Source organism: Heterodontus francisci, chromosome 35 (genome assembly GCF_036365525.1).
Source record: "Heterodontus francisci isolate sHetFra1 chromosome 35, sHetFra1.hap1, whole genome shotgun sequence".
Lineage (NCBI taxonomy): Eukaryota > Metazoa > Chordata > Chondrichthyes > Heterodontiformes > Heterodontidae > Heterodontus > Heterodontus francisci.
The window spans coordinates 43,535,009-43,558,127 of NC_090405.1; the positions used below are offsets into that span (position 1 = coordinate 43,535,009).

At 42.6% G+C, this 23,119-nt stretch overlaps 1 protein-coding gene across 1 annotated transcript in view; it reads left to right on the forward strand.

Annotated features, from left to right (window-relative positions):
* hcn4 (hyperpolarization activated cyclic nucleotide-gated potassium channel 4) overlaps positions 1-23,119 on the forward strand; it is a 268,643-nt gene that overhangs the window by 196,522 nt on the left and 49,002 nt on the right. The window contains exon 5 of the mRNA XM_068015195.1: positions 20,406-20,552. Within this exon, the coding sequence (XP_067871296.1) occupies positions 20,406-20,552 (147 nt within the window). The remainder of the gene's footprint in view (positions 1-20,405; positions 20,553-23,119) is intronic.

Consider the following 23,119-nt stretch of genomic DNA (forward strand, 5'->3'; position numbering starts at 1 on the left):
GACTCCCACAGCTACCTCAACTACACTTCTTCACACCCTACCTCCTGTAAGGACTCCATTCCCTTCTCCCAGTTTCTCCGTCTCCGACGCATCTGCTCTGATGATGCTACCTTCCATGACGGTGCTTCTGATACGACCTCCTTTTTCCTCAACCGAGGATTTCCCCCCACTGTGGTTGACAGGGCCCTCAACCGTGTCCGGCCCATTCCCCGCACCTCTACCCTCACCCCTTCTCCTCCCTCCCAGAACCGTGACAGGGTTCCCCTTGTCCTCACTTTTCACCCCATCAGCCTCCACATCCAGATGCTGCCAGACCTGCTGAGTGGTTCCAGTATTTCTTGTTTTTATACCTCTTTTAAGACCCTAGGATGAAGCCCATCCAGACTGGGGGACTTGTCAGCCCGCAGCTTCATCAGTTTGCTTAGTACCACTTCCCTGGTGATTGTAATTTCACCAAGTTCCTCTCTTCCTTCCACCTCCTGATTTACAGCTATTACTGGAATGTATTTTGTATCCTTTATAGTGAAGACAGAAGCAAAATATTTGTTCATTTCATCCACCATTTCCTTATTATCTACAATTAACTCCCCATTATCACTCTCTAGAGGGCCAAATTCACTTTACTTAGTCTTTTCCTTTTTAAATATCCTTGATCATATTATGTAAGATCAGCTCTGAAAATTCTCTTGTCGAGGCAGACAAGCCCAAGTTTCTCCAATCATTCATTGTAACTCAGCACCTTGACACTAAGGATTTTCTACTACAGCAATTCAACCTGGACTCTGCAAACTCATAGCAGTTCCATTAGAAATAAAATGCTTGATATCTCTTCATCTTCTGGTGTTTAATGAAAAATAACAGCTAGATATTGAGAGAATAGCAACCACATTATCCAGGGAAAGGCATGATTAATGTCTGACGAGTGTGAAGTTTCATCAATATTGCTGTCTGGCTCAGGTATCAGGGACAACTCATTATGTCTGGTCGCAGGTCCCTACAGACTGAACTCTGGGCTCCAGTTCCAAGGAAAGGGAGGGTTTCCCCACTGCTTGTGGCGGATATGATAGGCAAGTTAACAGGCCTGTTCGACTCTCCATGAAGCTCACATGTTAAATTGTGATCTCGCTCAATGTTTGGATTGCCAACACAAGTGTGTAGATGATGCCCATTAAGCCCAGCAGTTTCTACACAAATCCCACAGCCAGGTGAACTGTAAAAACAGAAAGGGAGGAAATGAAAAAAAAGGGGCAGCACTGATATACAACCTGCAACTAAAGCCTCATTCTTTGCATTTGTTCAATATTGAGGTTTCTGAAAGTGTCCTACACTAAGCCTGTCCGAAGTGGTAGCACTCTTGCCTCTGTGTCAGAAGATCATGGGTTCAAGGTTTCCTCCAAGACTTGAACACATAATCAAGATTAACACAATAGTACAAAAATAACAATAACTTGTAAAACATCTTAAGGTGCTTCACAGGAGCATTATCAAACAAAATTTCACACTAAGCCACGTAAGGAGATATTAGGACAGTTCACCAAAGAGGTAGGTTTTAAGGAATGTCTTAAAGGAGTAGAGAGAGGCAGAGAGGTTCAGGAAGGGAATTCTGCAACTTAAACCGTCCTCCACTGGTCCCCTATACTCCGGCATATGGATTTGAAAATATGGATAAAGATCTTAAAATCATTCAGCAGCTTCACTCCACCATAGCTTTGCAAATTCCTCCAGCTTTGTTTCCACACCAGACTCTCTGTTCTTCCAAATCTGGTCTACCGTACATTTCTTCCTGTGGCCTCACCACCATCAGTGGCACAACCGTCGTCCATCACAACGCTGCAGTCTACAGTTGTCTTCCTAAATATCTTGTGACACCTACCTCGTCAACTGCACCTATAACCATCTCTCCTAACTCTCCTTCCTATTGGTGCTCAGCTCAGACAACACCTTCACTGGCTCGCTCTGTGAAGCTCTTTGGGTCACTTTGCCCCATTAGTGGTTCTGTGTAAGTGCATGTTGCTGCCCATCTCATGCCCAGCTGGTCGCACCTCCCACCAGACCAAGGGTCATATCAGCCCCCTTGCAAAGGGTTGAGGATGGGCAAGAATGCCAGTGTGGCATTACTTTATCACAGTATTACACAGGACCCTGAATAAACATATAACACAATTATTGCATTGTTTCAAGTCATTAAATATTCATTTAATACATTTTGCCAATCAATAAAATATTTGATTAACCAAATAATTGGTTGCCATAGACTTGAATTAAAGTATCAAAATCTGTGCAGCTAATCCCATGAACTATAATTACCTCATTCTAAAGATTTATGAATTTAATCAAGTTTACATGTACACAGTCCTGATACACAGGAAGCATTTTCACTGATTATCATGCGTTGATCAGTTTTTGCTTTATTTTTTCATACTTAGTGACTGCTGCTCCTTTTGAATTTCCCAAGTAGGATCAGCATGTGAACTACATAGAGGACTAGAGAATAACTAATCTTACACCCATTTACAAAAAGAGCTATGATGGGTAAAAAGAAAAAGAAAGACTTACACGACCACAGGACATCCCAAAGCACTACAGCCAATAAAGTATTTTTATAGTGTAGTGACCATTATGATGAAGGAAACATAGCAAGCTCCTACAAACAGCAATGTGGTAACGACCAAATAATCTCTTATAGTGTTATTGGTTAAGGGGATAAATGCAGGTTTGGACAACAGGGATAATTCCTCTGCTCTTCTTTGAATAGCGAGATGGGATCTTACTTCCACCTGAGAGAGCATTAGGACCTCAGTTTTACACCTTATCCAAGACAGCACCTCCAACAGTGCAGTATTCCACTAGAGTGCCCCCTAGATTTTTGCATTTAAGTCTCTAAAGTGGGACTTGAACCCACAACCCTCTGACTTAATAATGCAGATGCTACCCAGTGAGCTACACTTTAAGTGCAGGTAAGTTAGTGTAACATCTGTGGTAGGGAGCATTTTGGCATCTTTAATTAAAAGTTGAGGTGACCTAATATCTAAATGAGGAGAAAAGAATTAGAGACCAGCAAGACGGATCTCAGAAAGGAAGATTGTGCTAAAATCCTGACCACAGTCTTTGAGGAGTTGGCAGATATGGTGCATGGTGCGGATGTAGTGGATGTGGCATAAATGGACTTTCAGAAAGGTTTTGACAAGGTACCAGAGGAGATTATTGGATTGGAGAGGAAGGCATGAAAGGAAAGTGAGCAAGTTGCATTTAAAACTGGTTAAAAAGCAGGAAGCAGAGAGTAGGAGTTAAAGGAAGTGTCTTAGAATTGTTGGAAATGGGTAGAAATATTTCCACAAAGTTTTGCTTCTGGGACTGCACCCATTTACTGTATTCATCAATGATTTGGAGGAAATAGTGTCCAAATTTGCAGACAATACTAACATTGGACGTGTAATTAACAATTCTAAGGACCAAAGAAAGACACAAGGGGATATTGATAAGTTAGTGGAAAAATAAATTCCATGTCAGTAAACTAAAGGTGGTACATTTTGGTTCAGAAAATTCAATTTTAGATGGCTGAGTGATATGGATGGATGAATTTGGGGGTTCAGTTTCACAAGACATTAAAAATAGACCTCAAGTGAAGAAGGGCATTATTAAAATCAAATGTATTATAGAGTTTTGCAACAAGTGGTGTAGAATCTAAAGGTTGAACTGAATCCATAGAAAACCTCAGCAGGGCCACAGTTGGAGTATTGAGCACAGTGTTGGCCTCCAGACTCAAAGAAGGAAGTTGACACAGTAGACAGTGTACAGCACAGCCAGTGTCAAGAGAGGGCCAAATACATTTTAATTGGGTGAAGAGTCAAGCTCCTTTCTCTGTGTCCCAAGATGCAAATCCAAAGCTAAGAACAGCATATCTTACTGCACTGATGTGATATTTTCCACTTCTGCTCTTCTCTGAGTGAGGTGCAGCAGTTAATGCCAATGTTTTTTTGCAGATGGGCCATGCCCAATAGGAACCAGATTTAAACTGGTCAATCTCATTTCATGTTGGACCCTTGAATTTGAACGAATGTGCAAAGGCAGTACGTTAACTGACTGTGCAGGCTGGTTTGAGGAAATACAAGTACAGTGAAATTCTTAAAATTTGGGTCCACTTTTGTTAAAACTAAGGAGATTAAAGGATGCTGTGACAGACAATTTAAAACTGGGAAGGGATGGGACCATGTAGATAGAAACAGCTTATTTCCAGTGGTTGTGGAATCTAGAATGTGATGACAAAAATACAAGATGAGGATTAAGATAGTAAGCAGGGGAAACTTCTTTTACACAGAGCTGTGGAATGCACAACCAGAGTTAGTGATTGAAGCAGAGACCATGTCAATGTTTATTAATAGTTTAGATAGGTGATTGAGGGATTGGGAAATAAAGACGGTGGGTACATGAGATTAGGAGAGCTGCTTGTGTGGAGAATAAACCAAATACAAATACACCCACATGAGCTGAGATCTGACAGATGGCTTCTAATGTGAATATAATTGTACGGTAATTCATAAAAAAAGGAGTTAACTGCTAACAGGTGCATAAGGATCCCATTTTAGATAAACTGGTAGGATTTGTGTGATTGAGCTACAGGGACACATCAGATGCTGCAGTGTTGAGCCATGGAGATGAATAAGGTCTCAGTTTCAATCTATGCTTCGTCAATTGATTTCGGATGGTGATAGGTGCAGAATATCTGTCCTCAGTGTCCTGGGGACAGGGAGGATTAAAATCATCCCAGAGCTTCTGATCCCGATTATTAACCAGTGATCCCAGCTAGAAAAAAGCACAAGTGTGGACCTTGGGTGATGAAATTGCCTGTGATGTTCTTCATATCAAAATTTGCCACCCAACAGCCAGTTTCTAGACTCACATAAATAAAATCTTCACTCCACACCCCCACCCCCACCCCCATTACCTGCTTTGGAGAACCAGTTGCACAGTCAGTTAACGTACTGCCTTTGCACATTCATTCAAATTTAAGGGGCCAACATGAAATGAGTTTGTACGGTTTAAACCTGGTTCCTATTGGGCATCTGCAAAAAACATTGGCACTAGCTGCTGCACCTCACTCAGAGAGGAGCAGAAGTGGAAGATATCACATCAGTGCAGTTCTTAGCCTTGGATTTGCATCTTGGGACACAGTGAAAGGAGCTTGGCTCTTTACCCAATTACAATGTATTTGGCCTTCTCTTGACACTGACACTGGCTGACAGAAATAGGAAAGGTTCCTTTTCCCAGAGGGGACATCTCTTAGCTTGATGGGCACAAAACCTTCCTGTGCCACTCCAATCAGATCACATATACACTCCAATACTCTAATCCATTCACATCTAAACTCCAATTGGATCACATATATAGACTAATCAGTTCACATCTGAACTCCAGTTGGATCACATATGCACACCAATCAGATCACATATACACTCCAATCAGATCACATAGACCCTCCAATGAGATCACATATACATATCAATCAGATCATATATACACCAATCAGTTCACATGCAAAAGCAAAATTCTGTGGATGCTGGAAATCTGTAATAAAACAGAAAATGCTGGAAATACTCAGCAGGTCAGGCAGTATCTGTGGAGAGAGAAACAGTTAATGTTTCAGGTCTGTGACTTTTCATCAGAATTGGTGTCAGTTGACATATCTGTATTACTGTGCATCTGATTTCAAAGATTATTCTTCAAGTTAATAAGCTATATTGAATATTGCTGGTTTTCCACTTTGGCAGTTTCTGAAAATTCAGACCAAGGAAGAGAAACAACACTTAATTTAGATGGAATTACAAGTTGCTCTTCATGTTGGCACTAAGCCGATAAATTCAGTATGCAATCCTCTGCCCAACTTTAGCACTCTTGCTTCTGGTAATTTTCATAATTTTTTTAATAAATTGTGGCTGCCTCTGGAGAAATTTACATAATCCTGAGAGTTGGAGGCCCTAATTAACTTCCAACCTGTTCCCTCTGGTGTAAGTTTCATTCTTTACAACATTGCTTATTGACTGGCAGAGCCAGTGGACACATGTTCAACATCTGTCAGGCAAGCGTCAGGACCACAGCGAATGAAATGAGAGCAGTGAGTTGACTCAATTTCCTTCATATGATAGGGAATGACAAAAACGTACATTGAACGTTACAAAAAATTGACCTGTACAGGGGTAACATTGCTGGGAGATGCTTGTTTGAAGGTGCATCAGCTAACAGTTCGGATGTGTGTGTGTATTAGTATGCCTCAGAACAACAGGGACATTTTACAGTGCAATCTATACCTGTAACAAGCATGCCAAAATTCAAACCTTCCATCCTCTGTGTATCATATTGATCATTACAGATAGATTCTAGAAAGGAGGCACAAGGCAGTGATCAAGTGGTTTCCTATTGCAGCTCTCAGCAGATTGGAGCTACCGCTTCCTATTTCATTTCTCTGGGTATTTCAGCACATCCTTTAAGATCAGGCAGTTTAGGGAGCAGCCCCTTAATTCCCTCTTAGACGTGGCCTTGATAGAATATAAAATGTATTCCCATAAATGACTAACAACCGTACGTGTTAAAAACAAATCCTTCAACATCCCTGTTAATGCATCATGTCCTTTCAAACAGTCAAATCAAGAGCGGTGTTGTCAGAAGTCTGGGCTCAAGCTGTGTCCCCAGGAAGTGAAGCAAGTATGATAAATTACAAAAAGATGCAGAAGAACTAACAGAGAGAATATGTAATGAAGACATTCTGACTTTTACACAGACAATAAAGATGATGCTACTGTTTTCTGTGGGAGGATGAAGCCAATATTTCTAATTGGAGTAAAATCAGAAGGAAGAGAGTCAGCATTTTGCTTTCCTCTCGAACCCTGCTTTTCTGTAATAAAGAAAGAATGCTTGTATTTATAGAGCATTTCATCAGAGATGGCTCAAAGCTGTACTCATGCAATATTATTTGAAGTGCAATGAAAGAGGTCGGGCTCAGTATTGGGGTTCAGGCTAGCAACAGAGGGAAGATTAAAGTCTTTGATCCTCTTTCGATTGTGCTGTTGGGAGGGAGGTATTGAAGGTTTATACTATTCTTTATGGGATGTGAACATATCTGGCAAGGCCAGCATTAGTTTCCTATCCCTCCTTATCCTTGAGAAGGTGGTGGTGAGCTGCCTTCTTGAACTGCTGCAGTCCATGTGGTGTAGGTACACACACAGTGCTGTTTGGGAGGGAGTTCCAGGATTTTGACCCAGCAACAATGAAGGAATGGCAATTATATTTCCCAGTCGGGATGGTGTGTGACTTAGAGGGGAACTTGCAGGTGGTGGTGTTCTCATGCACCTTCTACCCTTGGTCTTCTAGATGGTAGATGTCACAGGTTTGGAAGGTGCTGTCAAAGGAGTCTTGGAAGTTTCTTCAATGCATTTTGGAGATGGTATACACTGCTGCCACTGTGCACCAGTGGTAGAGGGAGTGAATGTTTGAGGTGGTGGGATGCTGATCAAGCTGGGTGCTTTGTCCTGGATGGTGTCAAGATTCTTGTGTGCTGTTGGAGCTGCACTTATCCAGTCAAGCGGAGAGTCTTCCATCACCCTCCTGGCCTGTGCCTTGTGCATGGTGAACAGGCTTTGGGAGTCAGGAGGTGAGTTACAAACTGGAGAATTCCCAGCCTCTGACCTGCCCTTGTAGCCACAGTATTTATAAGGCTGGTCCAGTTAAGTTTATGGTCAATGGTAACCCCCCAGGATGTTGATAGTGGGGATTCAGCGATGGTAATGCTGTTGATGCTCAAGGGGACGTAGTTAGATTCTCTCTTGTTGGAGATGGTCATTGCCTGGCACTTGTATGGCACAAATGTTATTTGCTACTTATCAGCCCAGGCCTGAATGTTGTCCAGGTCTTGCTGCATGCAGATGCGGACTGCGTTAGTATTTGACAAGTTGTGAAAGGCACTGAACACTGTGTAATCATCAGCGAACATCCCCACTGCTGACCTTATGATGGAGGAAAGGTCATTGATGAAGCAGCTGAAATTGGTTGGGTCTAGGACACTACCCTGAGGAAGTCCTACATCAATGTCCAGGGGCTGAGATGATTGGCCTCCAATAACCACCACCATCTTCCTTTGTGTTTAGAAGACGCGGGGCTTGGTTGTCAGAGCTTGGGATCAGTAGAAAGTTGGGGAGCCTGGTTGTCCGAGTCAGGGATCTCGGGACTGGGAGCAGTGGCAATTGTAATAAGTAATTATCTTGTTTTCTTATGCAATGTTTAGAGTTGGTTTTCTCTGAGGCAAACCAATGTTGTAGCAGGGACAGGAAGCAGGCATTCGGTCCCTTATTTGCATATGGAAATTGCTAATGCATGCTCCCTTGGGTAAAGGACACCGCTTGCTTGTCCTTACCCAATATGACACTTACTGCCTGTTATTTTTGAGCCTTAGGCTGTCCCATTGCAACTGAAAAATGGGTGCTATGAGGCCCAATTTAACTCCGAGTCCCTATTTATAAAGTCCAGGAGCTGTATGTTTTTTTTAACAGCCTTCTAAACTTGTCTTGCCAACTTCATAACTTTGTGTGCACACAGTCCCAGGTGTCTCTGTTCCTGCAACCCCTTTAAAATTATATCATTTTGTTTATATTGCCTCTCCTTCCAAAATGCACAACTTCACACCTTTCTGCAATAAATTAATCTACCACGTGTCTGCCCATTTCACCAGTTTGTCAGTGTCCTCCTATTGTTTGCTAGTGATCTGCTCATAGGTTACTACATTTACCAGCTTTGTGTCAACTTTGAAACTATGCCTTTTACATCCACGTCCAAGCCACTGAGATATCAGAAAGAGCAATGGACCGAATACCGACTCTGATGAACACCACTGTATACTTTCTCCAGTCTGAAAAGCAACTGATTACCCCTACTCTCTGCTTTCTGCCTCTTAGCCAATTTTGTATCCACACTCCCACTTCTCCTTTAAGCCCATCCGTTTTAATTTTGCTAACAAGTCTATTATCTGGCAGGTTATTGCTTTAAGCTTAAAAAAAATGCGACTGATGTCAGGAAGCTTTTCTTCACAAGAAAGTGATAAGCACTTAGTATGATCTTCCAGGCAGAGTAGGGAAGACAAAAACCCGAGAACCATTTAAGAATGAATTAAATGCTATAATGGGAGATTGCAGAGCCTTTCTGGATAGATTCATTAAGATGGGCTGAATGGCCTTTCTTGTCTGTCGTTCTTTTGCAAAGTCTTGAGATTAGAAGGAATGTCTTCCCCTAAAGAATTGTGCAAGTCTGCAACAGCCAGCTGATGCTGTTTGGGATCTGAAGGAATATCCTCTGTGCAAGGCGTGCAGCAATTATGATTCTGGTGAAGTTTTTTGCACACAGCAAATGTGCCACCAGTTAGAGATAATTGAATCTTGCATCAAATACTCTGAGTTCCTCAGCTGCTGCAATCATGGAGGATCATGCCTAGCAAGACTGCTTGGCTAGGCGGTATAATGCAGAATGTATGTTTGTTCTGGAGTCTTGCTTAATCAATCTTTTGAGGGAGGGGAAGCAATTTTGCAGTGATTTCACCTCAGGTGACTAAATGGGCTGGATTTTGTGCTGGAGGAGGAGCTGTGGGTGCTGGGCCAAAAAGTCATTTTGCGCCTCTTCCCCCCACCCCCCACGCACCAGGAACGATCCTCCAGTACTACTGAGGCCTCGGACCCAGGCCCAGTGCTGGAACCCCGGTAGGTGAGGCAGGGTTGCTGGGGCCAGTCTGGATGACTGGGGGGTGGTCTTGCAGTCCAGGGGGAGGGGGGTCCCGTGGGGTGTATTGGTTCCTGATGGGGGTCCTCTATGGACCAGAAATTGCCCACGAGGAGGGTCCCCCGCCAAGCTTGCAAGGAAGGCGCTTCATGTTACAAGGCATTCTTCCCACGTGGCAGATCCCCCCTCCCCACACCGGAAGTAATATGCCAGCAGCGGCAGGACAAAGCTCTTAATTGGTCATTAATAGACCATTTAAGGGCCTCAATTGGCCTCTGGACGAGAAGGCCGTCGTCGGCCTATGCCATCCCCAGGAAGATCACTGGGCGACGGGTAGGGGATGGGCCCTCTGCCCCACTGACCCCTGCCACCTGTTGTGATACTTCATGCCCCCCCCACCGCCCGCCTCTGATCCTCATGAGGCCACACAAGATCCAACCCAATGGGTCGGGTACAGTTGACTTGTGCTAAATGCTTTTTTTTATTCTTCTTCATGCTTTCTTGTGCATATGCGTTGTTCACTGGATCTCTCAGATATTGCACTGAATTGATAATGACTGCTAATGTGAATGCTGGGTTGACATCCAGTGGGAAACTTCCATCTGGTAAATTTCATGGTCCACCTCCCCATTGAAGGGAAGACTGGCGTATGGGCATCATGGGATACTTGGCGTAAAATGTAGTCCCCTAAAACTTGAGAAAAGCTTTGTCTGTGAGACACAGAGTATCACATGAATAATCTCATCAAGAGGTAGACGAAGTCAGAAGGAAGGCACAGAGACTCACATGAATAATCTAATGAAAAGGTAGATGAGGTCGGGGGGAAGGGGCAGGGAGTCATATGATAATATGATCAAGGAAAGATGAGATTAGGGAAGAGAGTAAGATGGGAAGATGATGTAATTAAAGAAACAGCTTGTCAAGTAAACCTCCTGTAACTGTATAAATTGACTCCTCAAACATTGTACTGGTGGAATCCCTACGATCATTCATGAGAGTAGGACTTCTCCTTGCATGCTTGTAATAGAGACCGCTTGTTTGAACAAGACATTCAACTCTCAAGGCGTTTTTGGGTATCGGGGAAAGCTCTCACCCTTTACACCATTCCTTCATTGTATGCATTGTGGGACTCCTGCTATAACCTATCGACTGCTGCAAAGATAGTTAGGCCATCGATTGAGCGTTCTAGTTGCACCCTTTAAATTGACCTTCAGATCCTTCCAGGACATTGTGCTTTTCATCAATGGAGGGAGTGTGGAATTATAAGCAACAATCACCACTGGAATGTCTCCCTATGTTTGTTTTTTTTAACTTCGTTTACAAGCTGATCAAAATGCACATCCAGAGGTTATGATGTATTATCAACACAGTCTCGCCTATCTCAATAACAGTCCATCTTTTGGCTGCAACGTTAGGCTGGAGGAAATGGGGCCGACTGGATAGCTCTGTGGAGAGCTGGACTTGATGGATTGAATGGCCTCCTTCTGTGCTGTAAATGACTCTATGACTTAGGCCCCATCTGCCCTCTCAGGTAGACGTAAAAGAACCCATGGCACGATTTTGAAGAAGCGATGAGGAATTCTCCCGGGTTTCCGAACTAAATTTTATCACTCAACCAACATCTGGAACTCTCTCTCCCCCACACAGCTGTTGAAGCTGGGTATCCATTAAAAATTCCACAACTGAAATTTATAAATTTTTATTAGGTAAGGGCTTTAAGGGAACAAAGGCTGGTAGAGGGAGTTAAGATACTAATCAGCCACGATCTAATTGAACGGCAGCGTTGGTTTGTGGAGCTTCATGGCCCACTCCTATATCTCTGCTCCTATTTTCCTAACATCACTAAAACTGATTATCTGGTCGTTATCTCATTGCTGGATGTGGGTGTTTACTGTGTATAAATTGGGTGCTGCGTTTCCTACAATATAATAGTGACGATACTTCAAAGGTAATTCATTGGCTGTCGAGCACTTTGGGTTATAAAAGGCACCATATACATTTCTTTCTTTCCTGCTAAATCCCATCTTATTCATTGGCTCACAATGTATTAACTCCCAGTCTCCCCTTAGCTCCAGACTGTGAAATTCCCAAGCAGTAAGCTGTAAATCGGTCTTGAGTGAGTAAAGGTCCAACTGGCTTCAACTAGGGAAACTGATCCATCTAGTTGGTCACTGCTCCCTGCTGAACAGGGAGAAATGGCTAAATCTGACATCTCTCCTTGATGGTTCGCTTTGTACTAAAAACTGGCAGGCATGAGGGACTGAGCAAAGAGCTGAAGAGAACACAGAGCATAACTCAGAGAGAAATTAAATGGGCAGAAATTCACCCTCTGGAAGGTTCTGATGAATAGCGGTTAGTTTGCTGCGACTGTCCATTTCAGTACTCACTTGTGTTCACAGCGACAGAAAGCATACATGTCATGTCCTGTTTGTGCCCCTATTCATGGATTTTTCTAGGGGACTTCTTCCAAATATACTAGTGGACACTTGCAGCAAGTTTTCGTTGCTGTTCAGTGCTTTTTTGATTAACCATTCAGAAAATTATGGCCCTATAAGTGTGAAGCCACTAAGCTTTGAATCGAGCCCCCCCCCCCCCCCCCCCCCTGCCCTTAGTGGCTCAGGTGGTTGAGCCAGTAAGAATATATATAGGTTTTATCTTTGGCCTATGCCAGATGGCCTCTGGCAGAATGACAGAAGGAGTGCTTCAATTGGCTTCAGAAGTCCTGAGCTATTGGCCATGTTTGATGTTCCTGATAGTTTTGCAGTGACCCCTGCTAGAAATTAGTGTTTGGGGGCACATTAAATATGGCCGCCTCATCTCACACGTTGGAATAGCCAACTAGAACTCATTTTTATGATCGCACTCCAAGAATGGTCATTTGGACAAGACACAAAAGATTGTCAGTGGGACTGTACATCAGCAATCATTGAAACCTTGATTGTTCCCTATTGTTTTTACTTTTAACAAAGGTTAAGCCATTGCCAACTGTTAAGTTCAGGGAAATGATCTGTTTGAGCTGGTCAGTTTTGTAAGCTTGCATTCCCACAGTACAGGGCATGGTGGTGTAGTGGTTCTGTTACTAGGCTGGTAATTCTAGAATGTGCATTCAAATCCCACTGCTGCTGTTTGGAAATAGAATTGAGGAAATAGGAGAGCTGGTATTGGTATGAAGCAATTAGGTTCACTGCAGTGCCTTTAGGCAAGGAGATTTGCCATCTTTGGTTTATATGGTTGACTCTGAAGTGGCCTAGTAACCCATTCAATTGTATTGCACTGCTAACCTAATCAAGAAGGGCAATAAATGCCCATACCTTGACAATGAATTAAAACATTCTGAAACTAATGTTACAGTGATAGAGCTTCTTTAGTAATTCATATTAATCACTGAAAACCAAAATCGGATCATTTTAATTAAAAATTTCAACAGTACAATTATTCTTGCCCCTTCATTCCTTTGTTTCCTCATTTTTTAAATGACATATTTTCAGAAATTTAGACTTGCATATATATTTTATGAAGCATTTTGGAGGACGGGATTAAGCTTTCTTATTATTTTTGTACTTCAGTGCAAGGTTTCAGTGTTGAAAGAAAGAGCTTGTGTTTATGCAACACCTGTCACACCCTCAGGACATCCCAAAGTGATGTGAACTATAGTCACTGTTACTCTGTCGGCTGATGTGCCACAGCTAGGTCCCATAAACAGGAGATAAAATGAATGACCAGTTTGTCTATTTTAGCGGAGGGATACATGGTGGCCAATGATACCAGCAGAATGCTTCAGTGAATAGTGTTAGGGTGACCCTTTACATCCACTTGAATAGGTAGGCAGGGCTGCGGATTAACGCTCATTCACCTCATTGACTATCAGGTGCAAGGCTCAGCCAGGGGGCGGGTCTTCACCAGTGGGTGCCAGAGAAGGAAATGTGCAGTTAACTGTCTCCCCAAGGTGCAACACTGTGAGACAAAGAGAAAGATCAACTCTTGGGCATTTTAACTTGGAGGTAACAACCAATATTACCAGCACTGTCCAGTAGCAAGATCGATTCTTTTATAAGGTTCAATATTTGATTTGGCTTTGGATAAAAGCAAGGGACTGCAGGAAATGCCTGTTTGGAGATTTGATCCCAAAATGTCAATATTAGGGAGTAGTCAGGCCATTGTTCTATATCAAATAACAAGACTTAGTGATTTTTAATTATGGCTTTTAAAAGTAAATTTAGGATTGTACTCCCATCACAGTGTGCATTAGTCAGTGCGTGTATTTTGTAGCTGATCCCATCCTTTTTTCATTTTTTATATAGAATATACAGACCATTCAGCCTAAGTGGTTCCTGTTGGTCTTTATGCTCCACTTAAGCCTCCTCGCACCTCTCTTCATCTAACTCCATTCCCCTTGTAATCTAACCCTATCAGCATAACCTTCCATTCCTTTCTCTCTCAAATGTTTATCAAGCTTCCACTTAAATGCATCTATGCTGTTCGCCCCCAACTGCTCCTTCTGACAGCGAGTTCCACATTCTAACCACTCTCTGGGTAAAGCAGTTGCTTCTGAATTCCCCATTAGATTTATTAGTGACTATATTGTATTCTCCCCATACAAGTTGGAACATCTTCTCCATGTTTATCCTACCCACTCCAGGACTTGTGCATAAAAATCAGGGCTGACACTCCGGTGCAGTACTGAGAGAGTACGGCAATGTCAGAGGAGTGGTCATTCGGGTGAGACATTAAACCAAGGCTCCGTCTGCCCTCTCAGGTGGATGTAAAAGATCCCTTGGCACTAATTGAAGAAGATCAGGGGAGTAATCCCCCATATCCTAGCCAATATTAAAACAGTGACTATTCTTCAAAAAGTACTTCATTGGCTGTAAAGCACCTTGAGACTTCCAGTGGTTGTGAAAAGCGTTATCTATATATATGTAAATCTTTCTTTCTTTTTCAAATCCTTTCGTAACCTTAAAGATCTCTATTAGGTCACCCCTCGGCTTTCTCCTTCCTTAATGGGTGGAAAATTGGATAGACTGTGAAACGGCACACTAACCTCCGTGCCTTATATTCCATCATATGCTCCCCAACATGCAAAGCTCTACATAGGAGAGCAAATTTTTATTTAGCTGTCAGTTTGTTTTACAGCCTTTTGTTTCTATCTGCATTGATTTTTTTTTGTGAACGTTCTGATTTGTCTTTCCAACTTTGTCCCTTCCGAGTCCCTACTTAGGAACGTAGCTTTTGCTAGACAAATAGAGACCAAATGCCATCTAGTCCACCTTCTACCATCCTGGTTTTCACATGATACAATGATAATGGAGTTGTTGACGAATCACAGCGATCAATCTCTATGAATTAGCTTACAACAGACCAGACATGACGCAAGGAAAAGCCCAGTGATGGAAACCATAGAGCGAAGGTCACTTGTTCCTCGCAAACATGCTACACTTACCACATGTCATGTCTCAAATTACTCATATACTCTATCCCAAAATGTTATTTCGAAAGGAATCTATCTAATTAAATTTGAATGAATCATTACTAACTGCTTTTTTTTTTATTCATTCATGGGATGTAAGCGTCACTGGCCAGGCCAGCATTTATTGCCCATCCCTAATTGCCCTTGAGAAGGTGGTGGTGAACTACCTTTCACCATCAACTTAGGGAATCTGTTCCATAGATCAACCACTCACTCACTGAAATTGGTTCCACAGGTTAGTTTTGAACTTACTCCCCCTTCAACCACAGGCCATGTCCTCTGGCTCCACTGTTCTGGACATGATAAAATAGTTTGTCATGGTCTAAATTAACTAGTCCTTTTAGAATCCTAAAAGCACCGATCATATCACCTCTCAACCCACTCTTTTCCAGTGAGAACATGCACAATTTATATCATTGCATCTCATAGTCAAATCCTTTCATCCCCTCAACCATACTGGTTGCCTCTTCTGCAATATCATTATATCTTGTTATATTATACTATTATTATTATACTGCAGCAACCAGAACTGTGTATTCTCAGTGCAATGACCCCAATGATTTATGAAGTTTTTTTTATTCCTTCACGGGACGCCGATCTCACTGGTCGACGGAATTATCCTTGACAAGGTGGTGGTGAATCACATTCCTGAAGACAACTGAATAGCTTGCTAGACCATTTCAGGGTTAACCACTTTACTGTGGGTCCAGCGTCACATATAGGCCAGACTGGGTAAGGACGGCAGATTTCCTTCCCTAAAGGACTCAGATGGGCTTTTACAGCAATCCGCCAGTTTCATAGTCGCCATTACTGATACTAGCTTTTTAAATCCCAGATTTATTTAACTAATTGAGTTCAAATTCTCCAGCTGCCATGAAGGGATTTGAACTCATGTTGCCAGAGCATTAGTCCAGGCCTCCGGATTAATAGTCCAGCAGCATAACCGTTAAACTCCTGTACCTGATTACTGGCAGAATTACCTCACATCTTGCGGTAGGGAAATCTTGCACATTTATATAGCACCTTGAAAGAAAGCATTTATACAGTGCCTTTCATGACCTCAGGATGCTCCAACGTGATTTACGACCAATGGAGTACGACTGAAGTGTAGTCACTGTTACAATATTGGAAATTACAACATTTATAATGCCTCACAGAACTTGTAATAATCATGAGTTACTTTGAAATGCAAGGACTTGCTATGCAGGCAAATATGGAAGCCATTTATTGTACAAAGATCCTACAAACAGCAATGAGGCCCAATCAATCTGTTTCAGGTAGCATTAGTTGAGGGAGGAATATTGACCAGGATTTCATGATAATTTCCTGAACCTCTTCAAGTCACACTAAGGAATCCTTACATCTCGCTAAACAAGCAGCCAGAACCTCAGGTAAATATTATGTCCACATGATGGCACCTATAACAGCACAGCACTCCCTCACTGCCAATGAAGTACTTTTTGAAATGTCATCACAGTTGTAATGTAGGAAATGCAGCAGCCAGGTTTGTGCACAGCAAGCTCCCACAAACAGCAGTGGGATATTGACCAGATAATCTGTTCATGTGATGTTGATTGAGGGATAGTTATTCGCTAGGGTACCAGGGCTAACTCCCCTGCTCTTCTTCAAAATGCTGCCACAGGACCTGACAGAGTCTCAGTTTAACATCACATCTGAAAGACAGCACCTCCAGCACTCCCTCACTGGAGTGTCAGTGTTGATTTTTGTGTCTTAGTCCTGCATTGGGATTTGAACCTACAGCCTTCTAACTCAGAAAGCAAGAGTGCTACCCACTGAGCCACAGCTGATGGAGATGAGTGATGCAAGATAAAATTTGAAAGGTTCACACAATTAATAGCACAGAGAATGAATGTCCATCAAAAGTACTTTGTGTACATGGGGAATATTGATTTCTCCTTTAATCCTTTGATGCTGGTAATTTTCGTTCTTGTACAATACGTTTTCACACTACACGTCAAAAAGCATGTTCTGCAAAAGTGCTTTAGTTGCTGGATATACTCTAGTGAGGCCGTTGAGGCAATGACTGTATACAGTAATAACTTGGTTATGCCTGTAGATCAGCTTCCCTGGGGTGAAAAATCTAAAATCACACAGATTATCCAAGCACGTGTAGTTAGGCAGCAATTACCCCTAGCAGTATGTTATTTGTGGGAGAGGTGTGTTTTGTTATTGGTTTTATCTTCACAAAGCCTTTATGAAGCTTTTGCAAAAACAAGTCGTGATTTAACAAAGCAAGAATACCTTGCTTGCAATCTACAGCACTCAGTGTTCTACAAGAAATCCCCATGATCTTTCACAGTCTGAGTTTTCATTCTCGCGTTTGTCTGAAAACGTTAAGTGCAAATAGTGCGATAATACTGCTGGCTTTGTGAGTAAAGACTGTACAGACTAAATAGCCCTGGATTTGGGATGGGCTACCTGAGTACAGCTGTGACTGCAGGCAGGGTGCTACAATTAGCCTCAGCACTAGGGAGAAGAACCCTGCTGCCAGCCCCTGAGCAGTGACCCACTCATTACTGGTGTGCTCGCTGATCTACATTGGTTTCTTATTCATCAACAACTCAAATTTAAAATTCTCATCCTCATGTTTGAATCCCTCTTCTTTATTGCTGGATTGCGAATTCTAGCTGGGTAAGTCACATTTAACCCCCCTATCCTCAATCTTTGCAACCTCCTCCAGCTCTATAACCCTTGGAAAATTCTGTGTTCATCCAACTCGGACCTTTTGCGCATCCCCTATTTCCTTCACTCCCATCATTGGTGGCTGTGTCTTCAGCTGCCAAGGCCTCAAGCTCTGAAATGTCCTCCCTAAACCTCCCCACCCCTCTAACTCTCTCTCCTCCTTTAAGATCTAAGACCTACCTCTTTGACCAAGATTTTGGTCTGCCATCCAAATATCTCTCGATGTGGCTCGCTGTCAAATCTTTTGTCTGATACTACTCCTGTGACGTTGCTTGGGATGTTTTACTATGTTACAGCTGCTATGCACATGCAATTTGTTGTTGTTGCAATGTGGGTGGATGTTGGGCCAGAGCAGAATCAGTCTTGGCTGACATGCCCTCACAGTTCAGTTGCCTGCTGCTACTCACTGTATGGTCTAAAACATAAAGAATGGTAGTCAAGATCTCCTGGTGAATTTGAACCATATCCCAGCAAGTGTCAATGCCTTGAGAAGAGCTGAGGAAGGAGAAAAGGTCGCCAAGGTTAATTATTCGAGTGTTCACCCATATGTTAATCACTACAATTCCATTCTTATGTACCAGGAGTTCTCATTTGCTTTTCTTTCATTTATAAAACTACACAGCCAATCCATTCTGGTTGGACTAGTCCATGAAAAATTATGAATGTATGCATGAATTACGATTTATTTCCCCAGTTCTCTGACGCAAGTGTTTGAGGCTCTGCATGGATAAAGTATTCCCAGAGTATCTTATGTTGATGTTTCTCTCACATCTGCTCATAGGGTGACCTGTCATCAATAACAGCAGTAAGAGGTCCAACAGATCTGGCAGTAGGTACCAGCACCTGTCTGAATCCAAAGTCAAAAATCCTCTTATCGTCGTACTACCAGACTATTCAGTAACAATGAATCAATAGGCATTTTACTTTGGCTTCTGAATGGATAATTGTCCCTGTATTTCCCTATAGAGATAGAATTTTAAAAATCAGAGGATAAGTGGGCTATGGCAGGAAATCAAAAATTTTTTTAATGCCTCATTGGTTTAATGCCACAGGCGACGCATGTAAAATTTGTAATCATGTTCCCAATAATTTCCAGCTATCTCAACTACAGCCCTTTCAAAACCTCCAAGCATAGAAAATGAAACGGGACCAATGAATGAATCAGGAACAGAAATGCAAGTAGGACTAATGGCCAGGGATCTGAGGGTTTGGTGGAAGAACTCAGGGCTACATCTAGCACACAGGCTGGATATTCAACCTGTTGCATGAAAGGGTAGCATTGGTAGAGTCCAGGAAATAGCTTGTTTGTTTCCCTGTCATGTGACAGCATTCCTTCCGATAGAGTGAATCAGAAGAACCTGTTACCAGTGGCAGAAGGGTCAGTGATCAGAGGACACAGAATTAAGGTAGTTGGCAAGAGAACCAGAGGTGAAGTGAGGAAATTAAAATAATGCAGTGTGTTGTTGTGATCCAGAATGCACTGCCTGAAAGGGCAGTGGAAGCAGACTCAAAAATAACCTTCAAAAGAGAATTGGATAAATACTTGAAGGGGAGGAATTTGCAGGGGACAAAAGCAGGGGAATGAGAGTCAGCACAGTCATGATGAGCTGAGTGCCTCCTTCTGTGATGTATCATTCTATGACTCTAGGATGTGGGCACCATTGTGCTAATGGGACACCCATTACATCTTAACTGTGACTAAATACTGACCAATTTCTACCCTGGATTATATATGGGCTAGTTAAAGAAAAAGCTGCATTTGTATGGAGGCTTTTCATATGTCTCAAAGCGCTTTGCATGATGAATTGCCATTCGGAGTGCAGTGACTGTGGTTATGTAGGCAACTCCTTAAGGAATGGATCATTTCCCTTCGAGCATCGCTGCCATGGCAGTTCGGGGCCTGGCAGCTTTTCTGTTCACGAGTAGGATGAACTCATTTGTGCTAGGCTAAGTGATGCATTTACCTTCTCAAGGGCAATTAGGGATGGGCAATAAATGCTGGCCCAGCCAGCGACGCCCACATCCCGTGAAAGAATTTAAAAAAACTCCCACTGGCCTAAGATTTTCCCCAGCCTTTGGCAGAAAATGAAGCTGTAAATCACGACTTGAAAATGTGTGCTTGTACGTGGGCGTGCATGTATGCACGATTCTGTCTGTGTGCAGTTGCTTTTGTCATTTTGCTGTGGATTCTGCCCAGCAGTATAACTGGGACAAATTCCGCAGCAGTCAGAGCTCTGGGCAATAGCACTCATGTGCTTCTGCAATGTAAATAGAGGCCAAGTCATTCCAGTGGGTTCATCGCCTCTGAGTATCAGATGTGCTAGAAGTCATGGAGATTAATGTACAATACAATAACCTCACTGTTTTTTTTTAATGTAACTTCATTGGATTTGCGGTAACAAGGTTAGGAGCTGGATAAGCTGGGTTCTTGCCTTCAGTCACTGATTCAATAACTTACCTTTTCTCTCCCCCTCTGCAGTACAAGCAAGTGGAGCAGTACATGTGCTTCCACAAGCTGCCAGCTGACATGCGCCAACGAATCCATGATTATTACGAGCATCGCTTTCAGGGCAAGATGTTTGACGAGGAGAGTATACTCGGGGAGCTGAGTGATCCTCTCCGTGAGGTGAGGAACAGTTGAACAGATCATTCTTGTGGTTTAGGCTGTGACATTTTAAATGTTTTCATCAACTTGGCCCTTAATGCTCTCAGACCATTGGGATCAAACCTTTACGATTCACACTTTTCATACTATTCAACGACTAGGTTTGCACTGCAAATAGATCCCCGTTGCATTTCTCGTAGTCATTTTCTAGGCTAAGAAGTAAATTTGGTATATGTTGTAGATGCAATAGAGGCCAAAAGGTAGAAAGCAGATCTGAGCTTTGGAAACAGCGTCATTAATGAGGAGCTCAGGAGTGTATTTTTCGGTGGACTCACCTTTCTGAAGATCCATTCAGAAAGTTGACCAATTTTCCTGTACCATTGAACGAGTGGGTTGAGAGCTTGGCAACAACTATTTACCTTTTCGATCGGTAACACTTTGCCTCTGCTGGGCAAGGAAAGACACTGCCTCATTTGGGGTGGTCTGTGCCTCCAGCAACACGTATCCCACCTAACATGTGCTGTTCCCAAAACTGGGCGTGTAATCTAAATGGGGTTATGTGATAACTTTTGGGGGGGCAATGCCACATGTGGGTACTAAACTATTTAACACCATTGATGTGCCTGTCTTGAACTGTATTTTGCAATTGAGTCACTGTGACGTCTGGTGCAGCACACCCAGATGTACACATTGATCAGCCACAAGAGTATAACATACTACAGATGGGCTGCTTGGTAGAATATCTCGCTACAATAAAGCAGCCTTATATCAGAAATGAAAAACATGCCAAAAGAATTCCCTCCTGCAGCAAGTGTATCTCTTATCAATTGAACGCTGAGGGCATTAGCATCAAAATAGTGAATTCCATGGCTCACTTAACTGCCATCTGACCCTTATAGAGAGATGCAACCTTTTGAAAGCTTGACGAGCAACTGACATTATAAAGAAACTTCCCCATCCCCTTTTAGAAATCAGACTCTTATAAAGAATTAACCTTACCATTTTTATGTCTGGTTTTGTTGGGGTTTTTTTTGGGGGGAGGGGTTGTCCATTTGTGATTTTAAAAATGTTGATGGCACGCAAGGAGGAATTAGCTTGAAGGCATTTCTGAGCTCCACAGTTATTGCAGGAGCCAAAATAACATGAGTGGATGGTTCCTGTTTGCGACCTAGGGTGAGTCAGTATGAGGTCTGTTGCCTCAGACTGCAGTAATACCTGCAGGTAACCAGCCCTCATTATGTCAACACCGTTCAAATACACATAGTCAATTAAGAGCAAACAAAAGAAGGTTAATGTTGATGATAATTCTTGGGAACAGAGTTTTTATAAAAGGTTGTGGTGAATGGAAGACGCAGTTCTTGGAGCTCTAACACGCCGTGCCACAGATTTTGAGATGTGGGTAAGTGCCCTATGTCTCTGATGTAGTAACAGATCTCAGCCATTCTACATTGGGGAGCCACTGTAGAAAGACGGAGGGAAAATGCATCCACCAATCACCCTGTGCCACATTTGTCTACTTACAACAACTGCCAAGCCAGCAGAATGGGCTTAGAGCAGATTTCCGGCCTGTCATTTTAACCGTAACAAAAGGCAGATTTAAGGAAGAAAGTTAACAAGAGAAGATTTAACTGAGTGATTTTGAATTTGGTGCTCTTGGTTGAAAGATGCAGCCTCAGCTCCCAGTGCATAGAGGAACCACCCAGTGTAGTACTAAGCAGCACAGACCAGGTTTAATCTCAATCGGACACCAGTTCAGGTGCTACAATTGGCCTCAACGGTGGGAAGGGGAAGCAAAGTCAGGATGCAATCGCTATCCAGTGACGAGCTCCGGCTAAGTGCATCCACCTGGATATCAGATGAGAACCTGGCTGTGACACCCAACATAAATGAATATTCCGCTAATGTCAAAGCTCACACATACACACTGAGTGCTTGAGTTATTTATTAGAGAGCTGATGGCATCTGTGGAACTGTATTTCAGTCTGACTCAGAGCCCTTGGGAGAGAAGAGAAGAGGAGGTTAAAAAAAATGAATAAAAGTTCTTCACAACATTAAGCTACTTCCTAAAGATCAAGCATTTAATGAGAAAGGGACTTTGTCTTGGAGCTGGGTACGATCAGAGAGCCACTACCTCAATAGCTGTGTTAGTTCTAGCTCTCTGATTCACCATACAAGATCATTATGAGATGCCATTATTCAGCACTAAGCAGGTTACTACCACTAAAAGAAGCATAGCATCTCCAACACTTCACAAATGGAATCCATTCAGTTTGGAATAGTAAGGCTTATTCCTCGATCAGATGCTCCAAGCAAAGGATGGAACATCCTGATTAGGCACACGAAAGCCTGCCAGACCGACCATTGAGTTTGATAATTTCAGAGCATGACGGGCCCCCCATTTCACTTTTATTTTTAGTTCTTTTTTCTTTTTTTTGTGTTTATTTTATTTTATCTTAGTTTGTTCAGTTTGCCTACCGACTGTTTTTTTCATGTTTGTACTTGTGGCTGTTCAGTTTTCAGTCCATTAACACCCTATCTGTACTAATGCTTTGTCTTTCAGCACACGATTAACATATTGTTTGCCTTTG